A 24911-nucleotide genomic window follows, 5' to 3' on the forward strand; every position below is an offset into this window, starting at 1 on the left:
AGTAGTATCTTTTACAAAAGTAAAATACTGACATTCTAAGGAAAAGCACACAACGACAAGATAGGACAATTTCAGTCAACAGAGTCCATATAGCCAACTGTTATGGAGAGAAGATGATGAGGCCGGATCCACTTGGCGTTAGTTGGTTTATTTTCCAGTTTGAGGAAGAGGAAAACGAGGAGCAACTGACAGGATAGAATTCTGATGAGGAGGGCACCTCTCTCTACCAAGCTTCACCCCCCACCACTCCCTCCCCTATCATCATGTTCTCCCTCCCTCCCTCCCTCACAGCACGGCAGACAGGCAGGCCGAGCTGAGCTGGAGAACCTTGATTTGGGGCTGATGTGTTTTATAAGCAGAGGTTGGTGCGACGATGGAGACAACCAGGAAACTAGAAAGCATTCTGGCTTTTAACCCCTTCCTTCCCTCATTACAACTCTTTCTCTCAATCTCTTACTTTGTCTTTCTCTCTCTGGACGTGGCACCTGGGTGGGTTCAGTCGGCGTAGAGGATGAACCCAGAGAAGGTGCTGTATTTGTTGTTGTTGCCGCCGTGAGCCTTGCCCCCGTCCAGCTTGATGTAGACCTCGTCGCCTGCGTCTAGGTGGAGGATGACGCTATTGGAGGCGTAGTCATAGTTCTGGTCAGCGTCCTGGGCGATGGCGCTGGCTCGCACCTGGAACAGAGAGGAGAGGAAAGAGAGGATGTGTAGGTTAGAGAAACATTCTGCACTCATTTGATCTGAAATGGAAGTCATTTCTGTTGCCATGCTTTGATTTAGCCTTGTTCACAAAAACAACAAGTGACGGGTCAGGAGCCTTCTGGCGCATCACACACAAACAACATGATTTTAATTAGGCTGTCATTGGTTTGTCATTGAATGTTCCACCGTGAATTGAAGGCGGTGGACTGGGGAGTCGGGTCAGATGGTTGTTGTCTCTGATCAAAGCGCTGCTCAGTGTTCTCCACCTGAGTAGACATTCTAAGAAACCCAACAGCGGGGCTCACTCTCCTGGTGACCTGGTTCTATTATACACTTAGAAATCAAATAAAAAGTACCATCTAGAACCTTAAAAGCTTTTACTGCAGTGGGCGAAATCAGGGTCACACGGAGTGTTTCTTTGTAGTCTTAAACAAATCGACTCTGAAACAAAAGTATACACCTCACACACATGGTTATGGGCTTAGAAGAAGAACACACCTGTATTATGTCAGATATAGAGTTGAAATGTATGACATTTTTCAGTTTGTATCGCAATATTGCACATTATATACATCACAGAAGACTGAAATATAACAAAACGTTTTTTTATAGAGGAATAACGGATTTTCTGCAGTTTTTTCTATATTATGTTTATTCATTATGAAAAATATGAATAACATTCCACCCATGAGGCCACTAGGTAATTCGACTACAGGAAAGGGCTATAGGGTAATTTGTCGCTCCACATAGGAGAACCCTTTGTTGGTTCCACCTCTGTGGAAAGGGTTCTACATGGAACCCAAAATGCTTCTATCTGGAACCAATATGTTTTTCTTTTTACCTCAAGCCTCAAAGGCTTACCCTGTTTTTCTGAGTGTAGAAGGAACTACTGAGGAGTTACAGTGAAATACATCAAGGACACCCACCTCACATCAACTTATAAAAAGTGAAAAATAAATCCCTGTTTTTTAGTGAATTAAAAAATACTGTGAAAGTAAGATCATTTGTAAGTGTGATTGAATTAATAAATTACTGTAAATCTACCATAGAACTTGCATTTATGTTGGCCGTAGCCTATGTGGGGAGTATGGTATTGCCAGACTGCTTGGCAGTCTGAGCGTTTGGAGCTGGATCTCCCTGACCTCTGGTCCTGGCTAATTCAGCTCCATCTGAAACGTTCTCTTCTGTTCTGGGAGAACGGTGTGGGCTGTAGTGAGAAACGGGTGCCCTGACAGTAATAACTGTGTGTGTGTGTGTGTGTGTGTGTGTGTGTGTGTGTGTGTGTGTGTGTGTGTGTGTGTGTGTGTGTGTGTGTGTGTGTGTGTGTGTGTGTGTGTGTGTGTGTGTGTGTGTGCGCATGCGACAGAAATAAATACTTTTTAAAACTAACCATTGACCATTCATGTAGAGTTTTACAAAAATAAACTGAAGTGCGGCAGATTGTACTGCACTGAGACATCACATTGGCCAGGTCGCAATTGTAAATGAGAACTTTTTCTCAACTTGCCTACCTGGTTAAATAAAGGTGAAGTAAAATAAAAACATCACCAGTACACAAGCACAGAAAGATAAGGGCCTAAATAAATAGCATCAGCACCATACATTTTGGAAGACCAAAGCATCTGAGATATACATTTAGTTGCCATAAACCCTGATATTGTCTGTAGCTAAGAATCTTTTGTAATCTGTCCAATGTAAAACACAGCTGTCATAAACTCAATCAAACTACTCTTTTTCCCATACATTTCTTCTCTAAAAAGCTTCTGGATCTGAATCTAAAGTATGGGCAGGGTCCCAGATCTGGTGTGCCGCCCGGCAGCCTGGCTGAGCAGGTGGCAGGGATAAGATGGGACAATTAATTGGCCCGTTTAACCAGTGGCCACACACAATGGATTTATTGACACATCTGAGGGCCAGGGGGCTGGCACAGGCCTCCTGCAACAACGCACTGATGGGGTTTAACCCTGTAGACCTGTCTGTGATTGTCTGTGTGCCAGAGTTAGAGGAGAGTGGGAGAACAGAGGGATGGGTGGAGGAGTAGAGAGAGACAGGGAGGGAGACTTGCTGTCTAATGAATCTATGTATTTCACTTCCCTCCCTCTACTACTGCTGTAATTATGAGGTCACCACCAACTCACAGAAAACACAGCCATTTCTCCAGCCAAAGAGAGAAGTCACAAAAAGCACAAATAGAGATAAAATTAATCACTAACCTTTGATGATCTTCATCGGATGACACTCATAGGACTTCATGTTACACAATTACATGTATGTTTTGTTTGATAAAGTTCATATTTATATTTTTAAAAATCTCAGTATACATTGGCGCGTTACGTTCACTAGTTCCAAAAACATCTGGTGATATTGCAGAGAGCCACATCATTTTACAGAAATACTCATTATAAATGGAGATGAAAATACAATTGTTAGACATGGAAATATCGATATACCTCTCCTTAGTGCAACCGCTGTGTCAGATTTCAAAAAAACTTTACGGAAAAAGCAAACCCTGCAATAATCTGAGATGGCGCTCAGAAAAAGAAAAAAAATGATCCGCCATGTTGGAGTCAACAGAAATCAGAAATAACATTATAAATATTCCCTTACCTTTGATGATCTTCATCAGAATGCACTCCCAGGAATCCTAGTTTCACAATAAATGTTTGTTTTGTTCGATAATGTCCATTGTTTATGTCCAAATTGGCTACTTTCGTTAGGGCGTTTAGTACACAAATCCAAACACTCGTGCAGGTCCAGCCGAACGTCGGACGAAAACTTCAAAAAGTTATATTACAGGTCGTAGAAACATTTCAAACTAAGTATAGAATCAATCTTTAGGATGTTTTTATCATAAATCTTCAATAACGTTCCAACCGGAGAATTCCGTTGTCTGTAGAAAAGCCATGGAACGCAGGTCGCTATCATGTGAAATGCGTGTGACCAGGACCTGGCTCTCTGCCACCCCACTGACTGATAGAGCTCTCATCCGGCCCCACATCCCAGTAGAAGCCTCATTCAAGTTTCTAAAGATGGTTGACATCTAGTGGAAGCCTTAGGAAGTGCAACATAACCAATATTCCACTGTGTATTCAATAGGGGCTGGGTTGAAAATCGACGAACCGCAGATTTCCCACTTCCTGTTTGGATTTCTTCTCAGGTTTTTGCCTGCCATATGAGTTCTGTTATACTCACAGACATCATTCAAACAGTTTACGAAACTTCAGAGTGTTTTCTATCCAATACTAATAATAATATGCATATATTAGCAACTGGGACTGAGGAGCAGGCCGTTTACTCTGGGCACCTCTGGGGGCACCTTTCATCCAAGCTACTCAACACTGCCCCTGCAGCCATAAGAAGTTTTAAAATGTCTTTGTTTTTATCTTTTCCAAGTCATGAGAGCAGATAGTTAACTATATGCATTATGTCATGTAATGTCAATCTTTAAATGTTTTACTAAAAGGCAGTCTATATAAAGATAAAGTCATCAAAACTTAAATTATCTGACAATTTGACTGACATTTTAATTGGAGAAACATAATATGCACATTGTGAAAATGCAGTGAGAGCTAATTCAATGAAAGCTAATTCAATGAAAGCTAATTCAATGAAAGCTAATTCAATGAAAGCTAATTCAATGAAAGCTAATTCAATGAAAGCTAATTCAATGAAAGCTAATTCAATGAAAGCAAAGTGAACTAATGCCCAATAGCTATGATGGGTTGTGAGTCACTACAAGCAACAGGCAGGGACATTGAAGCTGTCTATTCAATTGAATCAAATAACAGTGTTGGAGTCAGTCCCTAGTCAGTGCTGAACAAAGTGTTTTGAGAGATACATGTATTGATTTGACACATTGTGTTTAAAAACCAGTCTAAGCTAAGCTATGATGTGAGTGACAATGCATGATCAATAAATGACGAAATTGACTGAAAACGTCCCATCATCGTGGGCATAATGACAACTGTCAGAGGAAGGATATTTCGTCCTCTAAAGGCTTTAAGAAATCAACCAATATGAAAAAACATGGTCATATTTTTTCTCCTTTAAAGCTGGGAAAACTTTTGTCCAGTCTTCTAAAGGCGGTCTATGAAAGTCTAGAAACTATGAAAGACTAGAACTGAGTGAGAGAGAAACGGAAAGCTACTCAAAGGGCATGTGAAGAAGAGTTGAGAATACCTCAACTACCGCAATTACCTCAACTACCTCGTTCCACTACCCATTGACTCGGTACTGGTACTCCGTGAATATAGCCTTGTTAATGCTATTTTATTGTGTTACTATTTCCGTTTTTATTTGGAAAATATTTTGTCTTCTTAACTCTACATAACTTTGAATGGGCTTGTAAGTCAGCATTCCATGGTAAAGTATACACCTGTTATATTTGGCGCACTGCAAGATCATTTTCAACATTGATAGGGCACACATCCACTGCTAACACATCATGTGCCTGTCATCCCCTCTCTTTTCAGCGGGTCTTGTGACAGATGGAAAAGCTGAACGTTTTCACCATGGAGACAATACGATGGTACACTATTTCACATGGAGCAGCATTGTATCTACTGACATCAGTGCCTCATCGCTTTCATCACATTCAGGCATCTTGGAAGCCTTGCCAGTCCTTTGGAATCGGCCTACTTCTTTGACAGCTGGGTACGAAGCACCCTGCTGACCATCAGACAGTCACGATAATGAGAATCTGTGAAATCTCAGTGATTTCATGAAGCCTTCTCCTTAGTTTATCTCCCTCTTGTCTGTTCCACTCTTCTCACAACAGAGGAAGAAAGTCATTGTGGCTGTTGAGACACAATCATGCCGGACACCTTAGATTATTCTCAGCCAGAATAAGAGGAATGTTCAGTAACAGTTGTCTGTAGCTAAGACATCCCAGCTTTGCCATGTCTTTTGCCACGTTCAAGGTGAACTACTCTGAGTAATGCTATGAAGGTCTATGCCAAACAGTTATGCTGAAGCCAACCTTAAAGGTGTAGGTTTTATATCTGGCACAATGTACTACAGGCATCTATGAGTCCTTTTTCATTGTTTACCTTCCTGATTAAATCTTAAGGCTCATATCGATGTGCAAACAAAGCTCTCTCTCCTGATCCGTAGCAGCAGTCGTCCACTGCATATTAATATGAGATGATTCGCCCTGAGCACACAAAGTCAACACGTTCTTATTAGAAGGTTGCTGCTTGGTGCCGGATGTGGGCGGCGGATAGGGGCTTGGTTGGATCTGTCTATGGGGATTTTGATGAAGCTTCTTCAAATATTTCTCTTATTGCATTCACATTGAACTCTGGGACCTCTGTTGTCAGAGGTGTGCGATATGACTCGCTTCAACTCCTTGTGTTAGAAAGTTAAGGAAGTCAACTTGCCAAGGACTATCCTTCAGCTAGTGGAAATCCAATGCATTTGTTCTCAGCAACTATTGATTGCAAAGAATCTGACCACGCTGTAGTCATATTAAATCATTGAGATTGGAACGGTCATTCATGGCTCAATTCATTGTTCATTCTCTATGTCTTTCACTCAGTCACTGTTGTACACAACGACAGAGAAGCCACATCATTCACCCTCACACTGTACTCGGAACAACTCACAAGCTGGAAGCGCAAGCCATAGGTTAGACTTTAGAAAGTGAGAGAGAAAGAGAGAGAGAGAAGGGGGGAGTGAGCAAAAGAAGCAGCGAGATGGAAAGAGAGAACAAAACGGCAACTGGCAGAGCATGGCCTCAAAATAGAACACGACGTGGAACTCTTGACACAACAAACAAAGCGTGAGCGCCCAGGCCAGCCTAGCCTACTCCAGCGAATGCAAATGGCCCCAGAGTCGTCTGACGTTGTCTCGTCTCCCCCCAGCCGTAGCTGCTGAAGCATGTTAGCATCCGTCACATTGTCGCTGTGATGCCTCTGATTGAATAATGCTCTGCGTGGTACTGGACCACTAGAGAGAGATGGGAGCTGAGGGCTGAGGCTGGGCTGCTTCAGCTTAATAGATAATGCCCCCCACCCCCCCACCCCAGACTCCACGGTGAATACCACTCCATTCGACTCCGCTCGCATTCTGAATGCATTTGAATATGAATGTGGAGTTTATCAATAATGCCAGCACTCGTACCTATAATAGGCCTCTGAGATGAAGGGACGACAGCTTTTTGCATATTCACTGTCCTCTGCTAAAGCTGATTAGTTCTACGGAGTTGGGAATCATGTTGAGTTGCGATGGCATTTTGCATGATCCTATAGCTAACAGCTGAAATGCCCGGTGTTGTGTTGTTGTATTGATTGCCAATACAAAAGATCCAAACAACCCATTGAAATATTGTACTGGAATAGGGCCTCATTGGCCTAGCTGTTTGCTGGTGTCAGTAACAGTCCCTCTTGGACACTGAGATGTTCTCTCCAGTAGTAGTGACAAGGACATGTCTGGATGGAGGACAGCTTCTGACATTTCTCTGGCAGGGACTTGTTGACTCACCATTAAGCCTCCATTCTTTAAACTTCGCTCGCCTCTTTCTAAATCCAAGTGTACCGCCACCTAATTGGGTTTGAACACCCAACTGTGAGCCGCATGCCTGATGGCAGCTTAGCCACCTTCTCACAACCCTGTCACATCTCCTAACCCACACCTCCAATGCACACTCACACACGCAGAGGTACACATGCGCGCACACACATACACATTTGCGCGTGCTCAAAGACACACACACACACACACACACACACAAACCTAGTCAAAAGACCATTGCCCCATAGATTTTTGGTGTCCGCTGTTGTTCTGAGCAAGGTTGTCATGGTGTCCGCTGTTGTTCTGAGCAAGGTTGTCATGGTGTCCAAAGAAACATGATTACATACATGATACGTTGTTGAGAGGAGAGAAAGACTTTGTGCATTAATCACTGCATCTGTACTGTTTGTACCTTCAGGGCTTTTTGTCCTGGTAACGTGAATGCCTTTCGTTGCATGAACCTCTCCACAGTTTAAACAATTGTTTATGTAATGCCAAAGTGTCCCTCCCACTGGGTGTCAAGGAAAATCAAAGCCTGTCATCACGGAAATGCATTATGTATTACAACAACCACTCGGGAGGATAATGACACGACACAACACAGAGGCGATAGATGGGGCAACAGTGATAACAATGGGGCTGTAAAATCCTCTGGCTTGTTGTGATGCTGATGTATTGGCACAGACTTATCACTGGGAAAGGGGAGGAGGAGGAGAGGAGAAACAGAGAGAGGTAGAGGGGGAAGGGTCAACTCTGACCTGCGTGTGGCCCAGCCACTCTTGCCTGTTTGTGACTCACTCTTGTCAGTCAGATGCTGTGAGAAATGCTCAACTTTCAACACTGCTCAGTCTCAATCCCCACTCACTCCCTGCATCTTGGTAACACAGTGTTTTTAGGGTAGTTTTTAGGGTCTGGTGACACGTTGAACCCTTGCACAACATAAGGCAAGTTATTTTAGTCGCTGTGAATTTTAAGAAACTGTTATTATTTGAAATGCAACACAAAGTATTATGGGGTATTGAGAGGAGCATTTTGCAGTGTGAGAAACCTCCCTAACGAGGAAAAGCTTAGGCAGAAAGTGCTAATAGTCTTGAAGGAGAGGCAGGTTCAGACGTTTTGCTGCCGAATGCATTTTTCATGAAGTGCCCTATTCATCATTTCTGGCTGGATGGATCGTTGATATCTCCCATATTCATGTTTAGAGGGGAGAGCCACCTTGTTAAGCACATACAGTAACTTAGTGTGAGACACTTTGGAGCCATTGACATGAGGTTTCCCTGTACTGTGAGAGGGGGGGTTGGGGGTTATCAGAATGGTTTGAATTGGGTGATGGCGAGATGTCAGGGCTTCGAGAGAGAGAGATGTTTACATAAGAACAGGCCCATGGGCGCTCCCCCTGTCTGTGCTCCCATTATAATGAAGGAGTCTTGTGAGTCAACACCAATGTCATGCAGGAGTCAGTCATCTCCAGATGGAAACCCAGAGGCTATTTTCGACCATATGCTCCTGTGTTTCAATGTATGGGGATGTTACAGCACTTATTCATAAACTATTCAATCGGAGATGACAGTGGAGATGAAGTCCTAGCGAGGTCTGGCCGCTGCTCTGCTATTTAAAGGGACAAGACCACAGAGAGGCTGAAGAAGAGATGGCGTTGGAGAGAAGTAGTAGTAGTATGGGGATTGTGTTTGCTTTCCTTTGGGAAACTTTTACGATAAGTGATAGATTTTCTTCTGTTGGTTGGCGATGACAGCCGGGTGTCATCTTGACATTTCCAATGTGTGTGGTATTTCTTAACAACATGGGCAAATCTTCATTTAATAGTCCTACCGCACCTAATTAGACTGCCTCTAATGTTCCACTCGGCAGAGTGTCAAATCCGATGTCCAATTACACAGCAAATCAAGGCCTCTGCTACCTCTCCAGCTGATTATAGAGTGAGGGTCATAGACTACATCCTGGGTCTGTCAGACTGGGTACGGGTGACACACATGCAGGCACATTCATGAATGCACGCACACAGACAGAGACACACGCACGCACATGGTGGGATCAATACCAAGGGCTGAGGGCAGCTCGCCTTTCCCTACCCCAGACACCTCCGTCTACTCTAGACAGAGGCTCTCTGTTCCTGAAGACATACAGAGATGAACAGCGGCCCCTCAGTCTCAGTGCTATAAAAACTAAATCTAGCGCAAAGATATTCTCTGCCTTTATTTTAGCACCAGAATGTTAAGTAGACTGTTTAGCTGATGAGACAGATATACCGATATGGTAACACTTTGTTTTAAGGTACACATATTAGCCAATCATTTGTAGTGTATAAGTATGTATATAAGTAGCGTATAAGGCCTTAATCAGGTCTTATTAGCCATATATTAGGCCTTAACTAAGTATTTTCTTATTCAAACATTATAAGTAATGTTTACTGGACAATCCTTAATAGCATGATTATTAGCAATAATAAAGGCATATTAACATTTAATAAAGAGCAAGTAACAAAATAAACAGACTCTCAATGTGGGACTGGTAAGGGGATTGTACCTCAGTATGTGTTCCCTATTTTAACTGTCTATAAATGACCTCATTGGGCAGAAAGGGGCACAACTCCATTCATATATGCCATACAGCCAATATTCTAGTCAAAATTATGTAAACAACTACATTTCTATACAGTATATACAGTATATCCATATATATATATATATATATATATATATATATATATATATATATATATATATATATATATATATATATATATATGAATTTCGGCTGGATAAGGATATATTATGAATTACAAAGGGTCACACCTCCCCACACCTTTGAGCAAAATCATTTAATGTTTTCCTGAAACTGAGGATTTGTGTAGTTTGATGACATAATACATTGATTGATATATGTCCTATAACCAACATCCAAGTCTGATTTTAACAATTGATGTAAACAATTCGTTTCAGGCGAACATGATTATGGTTTTGCTCATGGGTGTGGGGAGGTGCGCCCACCTTTTGCGATTCACATTATATCATGCCATACAGTCAACATCCATATATGGAAGTATATATTGAAAATGAGTTGCTCATATCTTTTTTTTATACATCAAATGACTTGAACGTTGGCTGCATGGCATAGTGGAGGTGAGGTGTGCCCCTTTCTGTCCAATGAGGTCATTTATGGAGAAACAAATTCTGCAAGTAAAAATATGGTCACACTTATAATAGGGAACACATACTGAGGTACAATCCCCCTATCAGTCCCACATTGAGACCGTTTATTAAGAGTTTGTTTCTTGTGTAACTTGTTCTTTATTAAATATGAATATGCCTTTAGTATTGCTAATAATGATGTTATTAAGGATTGGCCCGTAATACATGACTTTAAATAATAAATCGCAAAATGAAGGTCCAATATATGGCTAATATGACATAATAAAGGCCTTATAAGATCATTATATATATATATATATACTTATAAACTACAAATAAGTGGCTAATATGTGTACCTTCAAATAAAGTACCGCAGATATATTGATACAATGTCTAGACTATTCTGAAAAAGTAGATGCTACAAAGTAAATGAATGTAATGCATATATGTGTATTTTAACCCTCAACATGGCCTGAACTTTCTTCCAGTCGCCCTCTTTGTTTGTGAATTGAATTATATGATAATTACGGGGAAAAGCACTTTTTTTTTATCCTCCAAATTTTCAAACAGGTTTCATTAATCAAGACAGACACTAATATAACATGCCAGATTCGGATCCAGATGGTTCATGTTCGTTCAATTTGCTGTGTATGGATTGCCATGCTAAACACACTGCATGGGTCACACCTGGATACACAGCAATAGGCTAAACAGACTTGTGTTGATGTGCACCAGAGCGTTAAGAAACCCCCAGAGACATGAAGAAAGAACCACTGAAATGCATGTTGATAGGTTGGGAAATGACACGCAGATAACAGTATCATTCACTCAGTATTGTATCTTCAACAGCCCTCTGGGCAGAAATACAAAGACATTTTCTAAATGTTGCTTTGGATAATACTTTACACACATAATAGTGTTGGATCTGTGACATCCACTTGTACTGATTATATCTTCACTATAATGCTGCAGAGCTCTGATGCAACGCTGTATCGCTTCCCATTGGCTGTAGTGACTATAACATTGTGGCAATAACAAGGAAAGCCAAAGTGCCTAAGGTTGGGCCTAAAGTCATTTATATATACAAACAACAACTTACAGACACACACAAACAACAACTACATCTCTTCTGCCCAGACCCACGTGTTCACACCCCCTTTCCTAGTGCCTGAATTATTGTTTGCCTTAAATTGTACCAATTAGTTTTTTTTAACCTTTATTTATTTAACTAGACATGTCAGTTAAGAACAAATACTTATTTTCAATGACAGCCTAGGAACAGTGGGTTAACTGCCTTGTTCAGGGGCAGAATGACAGATTTTTAGCTTGTCAGCTCGGGGATTCAATCTTGCAACCTTTCGGTTACTAGTCCAATGCTCTAACCACTAGGCTACCTCTCACCCATTCTATTTCAATATTTCAATAATAAATAATAAGATGTTTCCATTATGTCAATTGACAGATTGATTTCCAGGTTTTTTGTATCTGTTTTTTCAAGATGTGTGATGAGAAGAGAATCGTCCAGCCCATTGGGTATCTCAATACTTCTGACAGCCAACTTTTTATCTCGCCCATAACTTTTGGACTTTATAGCATTCCCAGAGAGCATGGATTATTGAGTCATTGTTAGTTTTACACTTAAGACATGACTCTGCCATTGTGCTGTAAAAAATAAATAAATAAAAAATGGTTGCTTCCATAATACATTCTATACATTAGTTTATACTGGATTAAACATACATTTTCGTTAACTGGAATTTCCTTAGTTATGCTCCAACATTCCCTCCATCATGTGTCAACATCAGTTCTTTTTAAGTCTTGGTTCCAACTGCTTATATTTTCTTCTAAGAGATTGTCAGTTGGATATGCTCTCTGCAAGGTTTTGTATATCTTACCTATCATATGAACATCCTTTTCTGACTCAAATAAGCAATGTGGACTCGAGTCACATGACTTGGACTCGAGTCAGACTCGAGTCACAAATATGATGACTTGCAACTCGACTTTGACTTTAACACCAATGACTCATGACTTAACTTGGACTTGAGCCTTTTGACTCAAACTGACTTGATACCCTCCCTGAGCCCAATATAAAAAATGATGCTATTAAAAAAATAATCAACTCTTCATTAACGAATTACAGTTTGAATCAGACAACAGCCAATCAAATTGTGCCAGCTGGGAAAAATTTGTGCGTGGCAGTGCAGAGGATCGTCGGCGGGTGAATTCAGATGGAGCCCTTGGAAAGATGATACCCAAAATTAGTATTTTTGGTAATAAAGACGATGCTGTATCAACAAAAAACGAATTGCAACTTGCAAAACATGCAGGAAGAAAATTACAGACGGAGGCGCAACAACTTCCAACTTTGTTCGACATTTGAAGCTGCACAAAGAACGATAAGTCGTGGCTAATAGAGCCGACAGCTATATATTTTATTACTTTACTGGTGTATCATGTAGGCTAATGTAACGTTAAATCAATGAGCCTCCACACAGTCAGTCAGTGTGGGAAAGTGATCATTGCCCCCAAGATTGAGCTACAACTGGCTAGGCAGTTGGTAGCCTAAATCCCGCCTGATGTTACTGCTGTTCCTAAAACCATTGACATACGTTAGCCTACTGTAACCACACACAGAGAGGGTGGGTATGTGAGTGTGTGTTAAGGTTGGGCGATTGTGTACAAGCCTACATTGCCCGATTGCGCCCCATAGCAATCCTTGATAGGTGTATGCCGCAAGAAAAAGCCTTGGGCATTGAGTTAATACAATACCCAATCTGGACGGCTGAACCCCCCTCAGACTAAGATGTAAAACTTTCCTTTTTATTCTAAGTTTTTTTTCTTCCCCGCCATGTAAAGTCTATAATGACTAAGTATACTTTTTTAAAGAATGTCTTCAGTGGGGTAATTGGTATTACCGAAAATAAATACAAAAACTCTGGAATCCATGTCATTTATAAGAGATCATACCAAATGTTTTCTCAGGACTCCGTTGTTGAAGATGTGTAATGAGGAAATTATACCAGATGCAACACTGGATGTATTTGTTCAAGTATTCATGCCAATCGCTGATAAGCACCTGTTAAGAAACTAACTGTGATAACTGTTAGAGCCCTCTGGCTTAACGAGGAATTTAAAAAGTGTATGGTTCAAATAAATTATGCAAAAGCGGTGGCAAACAAGTCAGGCTGCTCAGCTGATTGGTTGACATACTGTACATTGAGAAATTTGGTGACTAAACTTAACAAAAAGAAGAAGAAATGATATTACCAAACCAAGATAAATGACATAAAAGACAATGGAAAAAGACTCTGGAGTACCTTAAATGATATCATGGGCAAGAACTATTGTTATCCATCAGTAACCACCAGGTAGAGACAACCTTGATGGGACACAATGGTAGCAGAATGTATTGACACCCCCATTTGCTTTATCTTGAACAAAAGCCTAAAGGAGTGTGTCTCCACAGGCGTGGAACAAAGCTAAAGTAATTCCACTGCCTAAAAACAGTAAAGCACCCTTTGCTGGCTCTAACAGACACCCAGTTTGCAGTTTGCTGCCCGTTCTTAGTAAACTGATGGGGAATATTGTGTTTGACCAAATGCAATGCAATTCAACTAGTACTGTACTGACTCAGATGACAGATGATTGGTTAAAATAAATGGATAATAAAATGATAGTTGGTGTTTTATTGTTAGATTTCAGTGCAGTCTGATGTAATTGATCATAAATTGTTATTGAAGAAACTCACTTGCTATGGCTTTATATCACTTGCCATCACATGGTTGGAGAGTTATTTAGCCAATTGAACCCAGAGAGGGTTCTTCAATGGAAGCTTCTCTAACATCAGATACAGTTGAAGTCGGAGGTTTACATACACCTTAGCCAAATACATTTCAACTCAGTTTTTCACTATTCCTGACATTTAATCCCAGTAGAAATTCACTGTTTTAGGTCAGTTAGGATCACCACTGTATAGTAAGAATGTGAAATGTCAGAATAATAGTAGAGGGAATTATTTATTTCAGCCTTTTTTTCTTTCATCACATTCCCAGTGGGTCAGAAGTTTACATACACTCAATTAGTATTTGGTAGCATTGCCTTTAAATTGTTTAACTTGGGTTGAATGTTTCGGGTAGCCTTCCGAAAGCTTCACACAATAAGTTGGGTGAATTTTGTCCCATTCTTTCTGGCAGAGCTGGTGTAACTGAGTCAGGTTTGTAGGCCTCCTTGCTCACACACACTTTTTCAGTTTTGCCCACAAATCTTCTATAGGATTGAGGTCAGTGCTTTGTGATGGCCACTCCAATACCTTGACTTTGTTGTCCTTAAGCCATTTTGTCACAACTTTGGAAGTATGCTTGGGGTCATTGTCCATTTGGAAGACCCATTTGCAACCAAGCTTTAACTTCCTGACTGATGTCTTAAGATGTTGCTTCAATATATCCACATCATTTTCTGTCTTCATGATACCATCTATTTTGTGAAGTGCACCAGTCCCTCCTGCAGCAAAGCACCCCCACAACATGATGCTTCACGGTTGGGATGGTGTTCTTCAGCTTGCAAGCCTCCCCCTTTTTCCTCCAAACATAATGATGGTCATTATGGCCAAACAGTTCTATTTTTTTTCATCAGACCAGAGGACATTTCTCCAAAAAGTACAAATCTGTACTGTGCAGTTGCAAACCGTTGTCTGGCTTTTTCATGGCGGGTTTGGAGCAGTGGCTTCTTCCTTGCTGAGCGACCTTTCAGGTTATGTCGACATAGGACTCGTTTTACTGTGGATATAGATACTTTTGTACTTTCCTCCAGCATCTTCACAGTGTCCTTTGCTGTTGTTCTGGGATTGATTTGCACTTTTCGCACCAAAGTACGTTCATCTCCAGGAGACAGAACGCATCTCCTTCCTGAGCGGTGTGACGGCTGTGTGGTACCACAGTGTTTATACTTGCGTACTATTGTTTGTACAGATGAACGTGGTACCTTCAGGCGTTTGGAAATTGCTCCAAAAGGATGAACCAGACTTGTGGATGTCTCCAATTTTTTGGTCTGAGTTCTTTTGATTTTCACATGATGTCAAGTGAAGATGCAGTGTGTTTGAAGGTAGGCCTTGAAATACATCCACAGGTACACCTCCAATTGACTCAAATGATGTGAATTAGCCTATCAGACTCTTCTAAAGCCATGACATAATTTTCTCGAATTTTCCAAGCTGTTTAAAGGCACAGTCAACTTAGTGTATGTAAACTTCTGACCCACTGGAATTGTGATACAGTGAATTATAAGTGAAATAATCTGTCTGTAAACAATTGCTGGAAAAATGACTTGTGTCATGCACAAAGTTGATGTCCTAACCGACTTGCCAAAACTATAGTTTGTTAACAAGAAATGTGTGGAGTGGTTGAAAAATGAGTTTTAATGACTCCAACCTAAGTGTATGTAAACTTCCGACTTCAACTGTATATACAGCGTGGTGTCCTTCAGGACAGTTGCCTTGGGCCGTTACTCTTCTCAATGTTTTCAAATGATATGCCACTGGTCTTACACAAAGCTAGAATAACTATGTCTGCGGACCATTCCACACTAAACATATCATCACCCAAGGCCAGTGAGCTCACTGAAATTCTAAATAAGGAGTAACAATATCAGAATGGGTGATTAGTAATAAACTGGTCTTAAATACATCTAAAACTAAAAGTATTGTATTTGGTTCAAAACATTCTCTAAGACCTCAACTGGAGTTGTGTGTAAAGGTAGTGACCATTGAGCAAGTTGAGGAAGCTATACTCCTAGATATAACATTAGATGGTCAATTATCATGGTCAAGTCATATTGACAAGTTATTGTGAAGATTGGGACGGGTATGTCTGTTCTTAACAAAAATCAACTGTACTAGTTGTTCAGGCTCTGGTCTTGTCTTATCTTGATTACTGTCTGGTAATATGGTCAAAAGCAGCAAAGAAAGACCTAGTAAAGCTGCAGCTGGCACAAAACAAAGCAGCGCGCCTTGCCATTAAAAGATAAGTTTCATTTTTTGCAACCAAATCAAAAATGTTGATGTTATTGGCATGTTATAGAAGGGTCCAGACACCTTTCGTGTGATTTCACATGTATTTGAGAAACTTACCCCAAACACTAAATCACTTCCTTGTCCTTGTTGTGTAGTATGGGGGCACCGAAAATACATTCCAAAAACACCCAAATATGTCCTTTTACAAACGGCAACACTCCGTACAGTGATACAGGTTGTTAGATGTGGTACACATGAAATTGTGTCATTCCATACTTTATCTGTAACATTCTACAAAAAAAAAACATGTGAAATCAAAAATAATCTGTTCCCCTCTATAACATGTCATTTTACATCAAAAATAGAGATTTGGTTGTAAAAAATGTAACTTCTCCATTAATTACACATACAGAACTAACATCAATAACATGTCATTCCAGTCTTTCCTGGTTGAGGGTTGACGAGAGATTCATCTTCTAGTTTTTATGAGAAATATTATTGTGATGAAAATTCCTGATTGTCTGCATAATCAAATAACATTCAGCTCAGACACCCCATATGTCGCCCACAAGACATAACACCAGGGGTCTCTTCACAGTCCCCAAGTCCAAAATGAATTTACGGCAACGCACAGTATTATACAGCACCATGATCACATGGAACTCCCTTCCATCTCCAATTACTCAAGCAAACAACAAAATTACCTTGAAAAAAACTGACATCTCATTGAATGGTGGGAACTGTTGTTTTTGTTGTTGTATTGTTTGTGTATCTTTGTGTTAAAAATGTGTGTGACTGTCCTATTCTATCAGTGTATCAGTGTTTTGTTATTTGTCATGTTCTGTGTTTTTTGTGGATCACCCGGAAGAACAGCTGTTGTCTCTGCAAAATCGAATGGGGATCCAGATAAACAAGTAAATAAACCTAGTCTGTGAAGATGATCGCAGTACTTCACTCCACAGCACCGTGTGTCTACTTGGATACATCAATTCAAAGGAGCCAGTGACGGACTGTGCCAAGATTTCCCCTCATTTTTATACTACAGGCCAGAATCTTTCAAGTGTGTTTTTGCTTTCTGAGCAAAACAGTATTCCTGATGTTAACCTCCAAGAGCAAAACTGTATCTCTCCAATAATAATCAAGACACATATTGATATTATATTGTCAATAAAGGGATGGGCATAGACGGTGTACTTCTGGAGGTCACCTTGGATGGCTCGAACAGAGCAGAGGAGTTGTAGAGGGCAGTACACAGTGAGGGAGGGCAGGTGTGTGTTTTTGCATGTGCGCCCGTGTGGCGGGAAGCAGGGAGCAGTAATTGTTGGGGAAGAGCCATATGCGCTGCTCAGAGGACGCTGGAGCTTATTAAAGAAGGAGACAGAGTGATTATTCACACAGGGCCCTCCTGAGAGAGTGACGCTCACGTCATTGCTTTTAATTAACTCCGAAACGGTTCTGCGGATTAATAACAATATTAAGACGGGAACCGAGGAGGAGCACAAACACATCCTGGATCTGGTTCAAGGTTCTAAACTACGATTAAACAGGCTCTTTGGCTAAACTCTCTTTTCTCCGCCTCCCTATTTTTTTTCTTTCTCTCCATTTGTAGTAGCGTGGCAATGGATTTGTCTTTATTGTCATTGCCTCGTCTCCCAGGGTTGTCTCCAACTCAGGGAATCGAGACTCTGACACATCCGTCTGAGATTGGGATTGGTTGGAGGTAGTTGTCAAGCGAGTAAAAGAACGTCAGGAAAAAGAAGCCAAGGAGAGAGGAGTGGAGAGGGAACTTGGAGAGCAGATGAAGTGCACCAGGCTGAAAATAGAATTGTATTTGCCTGCTTACCAAGAGGAGCTAACTCTTTGGTGTTGCTTGAAATGTGTCAAGGTGCTGGGGACCATGTTGACACTCTCCTAATGCAACCCACAGAACCAAAAGAGGGAGAGGGAAGAAGGAGAGGGAGATAAAAACAGCATGGCTCCGGGGTGGAGATGATACAGGGTGCAGAACAACTGCTCGGGCCTGAGAACCTGCAGTTTCATGATGCACCAAGGCCAAAGGATGATAAAATACTGTCATTGTCTGCTATTCCCAGTCCTCCCCAGCCTCCTAGTCCCTACACAGCTTCTCTCGGCCTTAAATGAGCAAATAACTGCTCCGGCCCAGACAGCCCTGCTCTAGGACCATCAGCCTTCCTATGGCCACTTCATCAATGACACAGCACGAGTTACCCCACATTTATAATCATTCACAGTAATCTACACAGACAGACACACTGGGGTCTCACCTCCACACCAGACCCACAGACTCACACAAACCTTTCTAGCAAGATGTTCTGGTTATAGTGAGTGTAAGCTACATCCCCCTCTAAGCTATGCTCAGAGAGAGAGCGGGAGAGAGGGTAGAGAGAGGGTAGAGAGAGAGAGAGAGAGAGAGAGAGAGAGAGAGAGAGAGAGAGAGAGAGAGAGAGAGAGAGAGAGAGAGAGAGAGAGACAGACATGTTTCATTAGCCAGGCAGTTACCACTTTATAAACATTGCCCCAGTCTCTGGAGATGTGTCTAACTTAAGTGCCTCCCCTCCCTACTCTTAGGAACACAATGAAGCGGGAACAGAAGGTGCATTATAGGAACATATGTTCGCCTTCGCCTATTATGTATCAACACTTTTACACTCCCCCCCCGTAAACATTATGGCGGACTGAGACAGTATATATAGAGGAGAGGCCCTTCATGGAGACGCCACCTCCCCTCTCCTTGGGTTTGCTGGGTGAGAAGTTTGTCAGCTTGGATCGGTCAAAGGAGTTGAACTCAGGGAACCATAGTGAGACTTGCAAAATGACTGCAAAGAGCTGGGTCAGTAGCAAGCAAACTGATACTTTTTCTGGTCTATTTGATTTCTTGCCCTTCATGCTTATCATGTCGACACTCTCTAACATGGCAGAAATGGATTTCACTTAATTCATCACTTTTTAGTCCAGTCCAGTGATCTTATCACATTCTCATTCAAATGAATATATCACCAGCACAGCAAAACACAATTTTGAATGAAAATAGAAAGTAGCCTAGTCTATAAAAGCTATTACACAAAATGTACAGTACATCAGATAGATTGTTACTGACATTTTACCCCAACCTTTACGTTGAACCCCTCACATGCATTATCTTCCTACAATGTTACATTAGTATTCCATGGCATGGCTGAAGCCTCCAGGTGCCTAAGGGGTGATATGTCAAAAGCTGCCGTGGACAATAGGCCTTCCCCACGAGGACACACTCTCAGTATCTGTCCAACAGACACAAGATCAAAAACATCAAACTGAACCGCCAACAGATATGCCTCGGAAATGGTATTTATCTTTCTGAAAAATTGCCCATCTCCAGAAGGGCCCGTTGCTCTGGTAACAGTGCCTTCATATCACAATGTGAGTGGATGATGGAGAGCTCTGACCTCACTGGTCACAGAGACCAGAACCAGCACTCTTTACAATTACATTATCAGTGTACAAAACAATGGACACCTTGCTAATATAGAATAATTTGCACTCAGAACAGTCTCAATTTGTCGGGTCATGGACTCTGCAAGGTGTCGATAGCATTCCACAGGGATGCTGGCCCATGTTGACTCCAAGGCTTCCCGCAGTTGTGTCAAGTTGGCTGGATGTCCTTTGGGTGGAAGACCGTTCCTGATACACATGGGAAACTGTTGAGCGTAAAAACCTAGCAGTGTTGCAGTTCTTGACACAAACCAGTGCGACTGGCACCTACTACCGTACCCTGTTCAAAGGCACTTCAATAACGCCACTTTAATCATGTTTACATATCTTGCATTACTCATCTCATATGTATTTGTGTGCATTAGGTAGTTGTTGTGGAATTGTTAGATTACATTTTAGATATTGCTGCGCTGTCGGAACTAGAAGCACAAGCATTTCGCTGCGCTGGCAATAACATCTGCTAACCATGTGTATGTGACCAATAAAATTGGATTTGATTTAATACTTTACCTTGCCAATTCACCCTCTGAGCGGCACACACACACAAGCCATGTCTCAATTGTCTCAAGGCTTTAAAATCCTTCTTTAACCCGTCACCTCTACTTCATCTACACTGGTTGAAGTGGATTTAACAAGTGACATCAATAAGGGACCATATCTTTCATCTGGATTCACCTGGTCAGTCTTTGTTGTCGAAAGAGCAGATGTCCTTAATGATTTGTACACTCAGTGTACCTGTATCCTTCCATTTCAGTCATATTTTCTCTTTAATTGTAAAAGTAAGCAATGGCCAATTCAAGTGGTTTGACAATAGAATTAACCAATTAAAACAACCATTCTGTGACCATGGGATGGATATTTCTCTATGGCAACATATGAAGAACATTGCACAAAAAAAAGACTTTATTAACATATCTGTTTCCTATCCTATATTTGACAACAACAGGTTTGACATTAGATGAATAACCTGGAGGCTGTAAGATATGCTGCCAGACATACCGATAGGCCTACATAGATTTCAAGTGTGTTTTATAGTTGCTAGAAATCTATATGCCTTTAAGAAAGAAAGTGTTCCTCGCTCTTTTTTTTAAAGAATGAGGGCGTTCTCTCTCTGACCTATACTGACAACAGATGACGGCGGGAGTAGCCTGCTCATGAATCAGATTGCAACCGACTGTAAATTGTGAAATAATCGATTATATTATGTGTACAAGTGTTAGGCAAGACACTCGTTAAAGCATAAAATATAGCAGGGAAGCATGTGCTCAACAGAAATGGCATGATGTTGTGTGGCTCTCAACCCCCCAAAACCCGAACCTCTGCGTTAGCAGTAGGCCTATAAGGTAACCTTACAGATGAAGTCCACCTTAAACATTTTGACGCTGGCCGACTAGGTTGTATACAGTCATTATGACAAATACATTTACAGTGCCCTGTGTGAACTACATATTAAGGTTTTATTCCGTTATAAAATATAATGTAAACCACTTAAGTGCTGTAATATCAGGGTAATAAGTTAATCAGATATACTTTACGTTTATAATCAAATGTTCTGCAGAAACACTGGGAGAAAAAGTTTAGACCCACAAAAAATAAATAAACATAGCCTAATTAGCATTAAACAAAGTAAGCCTAATAAACAACAACAAAGTAACTTAAAAAAGTAAGTCTAATTGACAAAGCAATATGTTGGAGACCATGCTGTTAGAGTATTGAAAAACATTGCATGGGGCTTAATGAAAGACAATTGTGAGGATTTTAATTATACACTATAGGCTAATGGAGCTGTAATATTTCATGTAAAAGGGTGTTGGGACCTTTACCCTATACGCAAGTGGTCATTAACAGATAATAAGAGGATGTTCAATCACAAAATATTTGATGCGCGCTAAAGCTGTTGTATAATTTATGATTGCCTCGATGCATGTTGCAAATGACTTGATGGTAAAAATATATATATATTTCTCTTATACTCTCCTGCGCTTTAGATGTTTCCGCCTTTGCTGGACGAGAACGTTTCTCGAGTCTCACACACTCGAGTACCTGGGAGCACCCCCAGGGCGCAATAAATCCATTTCCAGACCCGTCAAGTGATGCGTAAAAAAAAAAAAAACTGAGAATACATCATGCAAATTATATTTATTTCAAGCGAATGTCACGCAAATATTCCCTTGTTTTATCAACCATATACACCCGACATAATAAGCAACACTTACATTTTCCAGTCTGTTCACACTGTTACGGATAAGTAGGCTTGCTGTCATCCTCTTGTTTTACGCACGAGACGTTTGGATAATTGCGGTCTTGTTGAGTCTCTACAGGAGTACAACGTTAGATTACATGTAATTAAATAAGTGAACTCGACAGTTAAATGTAGCACAATGTAATTTGTGTCTGAACGCGTCACTTGCTGACTTGCTGCAGTTCACAGATGTATCGAGCACAGAGAAGCAGACCGTTCTTGGTTCACAATTAAACTTTTCGCAATAATAATAATGATAGGAACTGTCTGGGAATTTTTTTAATTCTTAAAATATCTCTCGGCTGACTAAAAGATGCATCTGCTATAGTGGGCACTCCTGTGTCTCCACTTATTTAATGTATTTTCCCTGTCTAATCAATTCAGTTTTCACAAGCAGAAATGCGAAAGTAAGACGATCCGAAATTACAGGTTAATATCTTATTTCTGAAAAGGTAAGTGGTTTGTTACAACTGCGTAAAAATCGGAGTCTATAGCGCTAGTCCTAACTGACAAATAGATGCTTCCATAAATCAGGCACATACACCTTTCTCACCGTCTTTTACATTCCAAGTTAAATAAACAATTACACCAGTATTATATGGCAAACTTCTCAAATTTGAAACAAGTAGGAAAGTGACATGGACTTCGGGGGAAAGTGTCTGTCCTTTGATTTGGGGGATGCGGGCAATGTCAGTGTGTATTTGTGTAATGGGGGGACACGCGCCAGATTACACATCATTCTCTCTGGGCGCATTTGGTGCCACAGCTGTGTGACCGTCATCTGCTCGCTCAGGGGTTTTTTGGGAGCGCACGAGTGATGCTTTCGCTACCCACCAGCCTTCGGTTTCCTCGGAAATAGAGCCTCTGTATTATAACGCGGTTTCAGGGCAATTTGATTGTGAAGCACCGATTAAATTTCCACCAACAAAGTTACCACAGTGACATCAGGTGACACCCAGCGATAGAAAGAGAGAGGGGGAGGGAGATAGAGCATAATAGAGTATCAAGGGATAATGTGAAATATCTGTAATTTAGAAGGGACCTGAGTCTGTAGCAGAGAAACCATTGGAGTGCTAATTAAAAAGAGCAGTAAGCAATGAGTGGTAGAACGTATAAGATCCCTCTATGCTGAGTGGCTGAGCAGTATAAAACAGACAGAAACTTGGAGAAGCGAATTGACTCACCTGTTCGTTTTTGCAGAGGTCTGCCCACATACTGGTCCCATCCCCTCCTCTCATCAGCACATGGTAGATGAAGAAGTAGGTGCCAGGAATGCTGCAGATGAACTTGCCCGAGATGCCGTCGTAGTTGTTTCCCAAGTTGGTGACCACGTCGTCAAACTTAAGGATCTCATAGCCTTCATGGGGGTTCTTAAGCCCTGCGTAAAATGCCACCCGGGGCACTGTGCTGTAGGTGGCCGTGCTGATAGCTCCATTCCCCCCCAACCCCAAAATCCCAGTCCTCCCTCCAGACCCTCGGTCTCCAGGGGGTCCCACTGGCCCTGGTGGCCCTGGCTCTCCAGGCGGTCCAGGGAGTCCAGGTTTACCTGGCCTGCCTTGCTTGCCCTGGGGGCCCTGCACCAGCGTGGAGGGCATGTTGCTGTTGTCGCTGAGGGCCTCGGCTTCTGCCTGAATGCCACTGGAGCTGGTGCTGCTGGCCGTGGTGCCCTTGTTCAGGTAGGGGTCACACACCATGCGGCAGGTACCCAGCATTTCAAAGTGGCTGGTGTCGGTGCCCACGGAGCTGACCAGGACGGGGATGAGGACCACCAGCACCAGGACCAGCATGACCCCGACGGCAGCCGCCACCAGGGTCTTCCTCCCGATGCTGAGTCGGGGAAGGGGCTGTGCTGCCAGCGTGGCTCTCCCTGGGGCGGAAATGGTGACTGCTGGGTGTGGGGAGCCTGCCACCGAGGAAAGGGACACAGGGATCCCAAGTAGAGTAGGAGGAGGAGCGGCGAGTGTGTGAGTGTAAGAGAGAGACCCACATACACTCACTGATACGCCTCACTGCTTTCACTCACACGGAGGTAGTTCCCGTACACTCTCGCTCACCAGCGTGCACACTGACGCACATAGGGAGCACACACATACACGAGCCGACATACAGAATTTAGTCCCAAACTCTCGGCATGAAAAAGGAGAAAGAAAGAGGATTCAAAGGAAGGAACACTCAGGAGGAGGAGTGTTAGAGAGAAACAAGAGGAATGGTAAGAGGACGAAACAGAGAGAGTGAGTGTGAGAAAGAGAGACGGAGAGAGTAGTCATAGAGTCCGTGTGCATGCGTGTGGTGTGTTTGTGGTGACGGATTCTCAGGCTTGGCTTTTTATATGGCAGTAGCAGTGGAGCCCCACGCCCCCCCCACTCCTCCTCCCCTCCGCCTCTGGTTGGCGTGGTTACGAGTAGGGGGAGGAGGGAGCCCCACATGGTCCCCTCTCCCTCTCTGTCTCACTCAGAATGGCTCTCATCACATCACATTACTTTCTACCACACTAAACTCCCTCTGAGCCAGTGAGGAGCCAACACACACTCCCTCCCTCTCCCTTTCAGCTCTCTTACCCTGACTCCTCACTCCTCACTCCTTCCTTCCACTTTTGATTCTCTCACTCTCACTTTCCTCTCTCTCCTCACTTCTTCCTTCAACTTTTGATTCTCTCTCTCTCTCTCTCTCTCTCTCTCTCTCTCTCTCTCTCTCTCTCTCTCTCTCTCTCTCTCTCTCTCTCTCTCTCTCTCTCTCTCTCTCTCTCTCTCTCTCTCTCTCTCTCTCTCTCTCTCTCTCTCTCTCTCTCTCTCTCTCTCTCTCTCTC

At 42.0% G+C, this 24911-nt stretch overlaps 1 protein-coding gene across 1 annotated transcript; it reads right to left on the bottom strand.

Moving 5' to 3' along the window:
• Nucleotides 1-279: 279 nt before the first annotated feature.
• LOC112258672 (C1q-related factor-like) lies at nucleotides 280-24399 on the bottom strand. The gene is made up of 2 exons (XM_024433197.2): nucleotides 23290-24399; nucleotides 280-675 (listed from the first exon to the last, which is right to left on the bottom strand). The coding sequence occupies exons 1-2, from the start codon at nucleotides 23890-23892 to the stop codon at nucleotides 496-498; spliced, it is 783 nt and encodes a 260-aa protein (XP_024288965.2). The 5' UTR covers nucleotides 23893-24399; the 3' UTR covers nucleotides 280-495.
• Between the last annotated feature and the right edge of the window lie 512 nt (nucleotides 24400-24911).

The sequence above is a fragment of the Oncorhynchus tshawytscha genome, linkage group LG09, assembly GCF_018296145.1.
Source record: "Oncorhynchus tshawytscha isolate Ot180627B linkage group LG09, Otsh_v2.0, whole genome shotgun sequence".
Classification (NCBI taxonomy): Eukaryota; Metazoa; Chordata; class Actinopteri; order Salmoniformes; family Salmonidae; genus Oncorhynchus; species Oncorhynchus tshawytscha.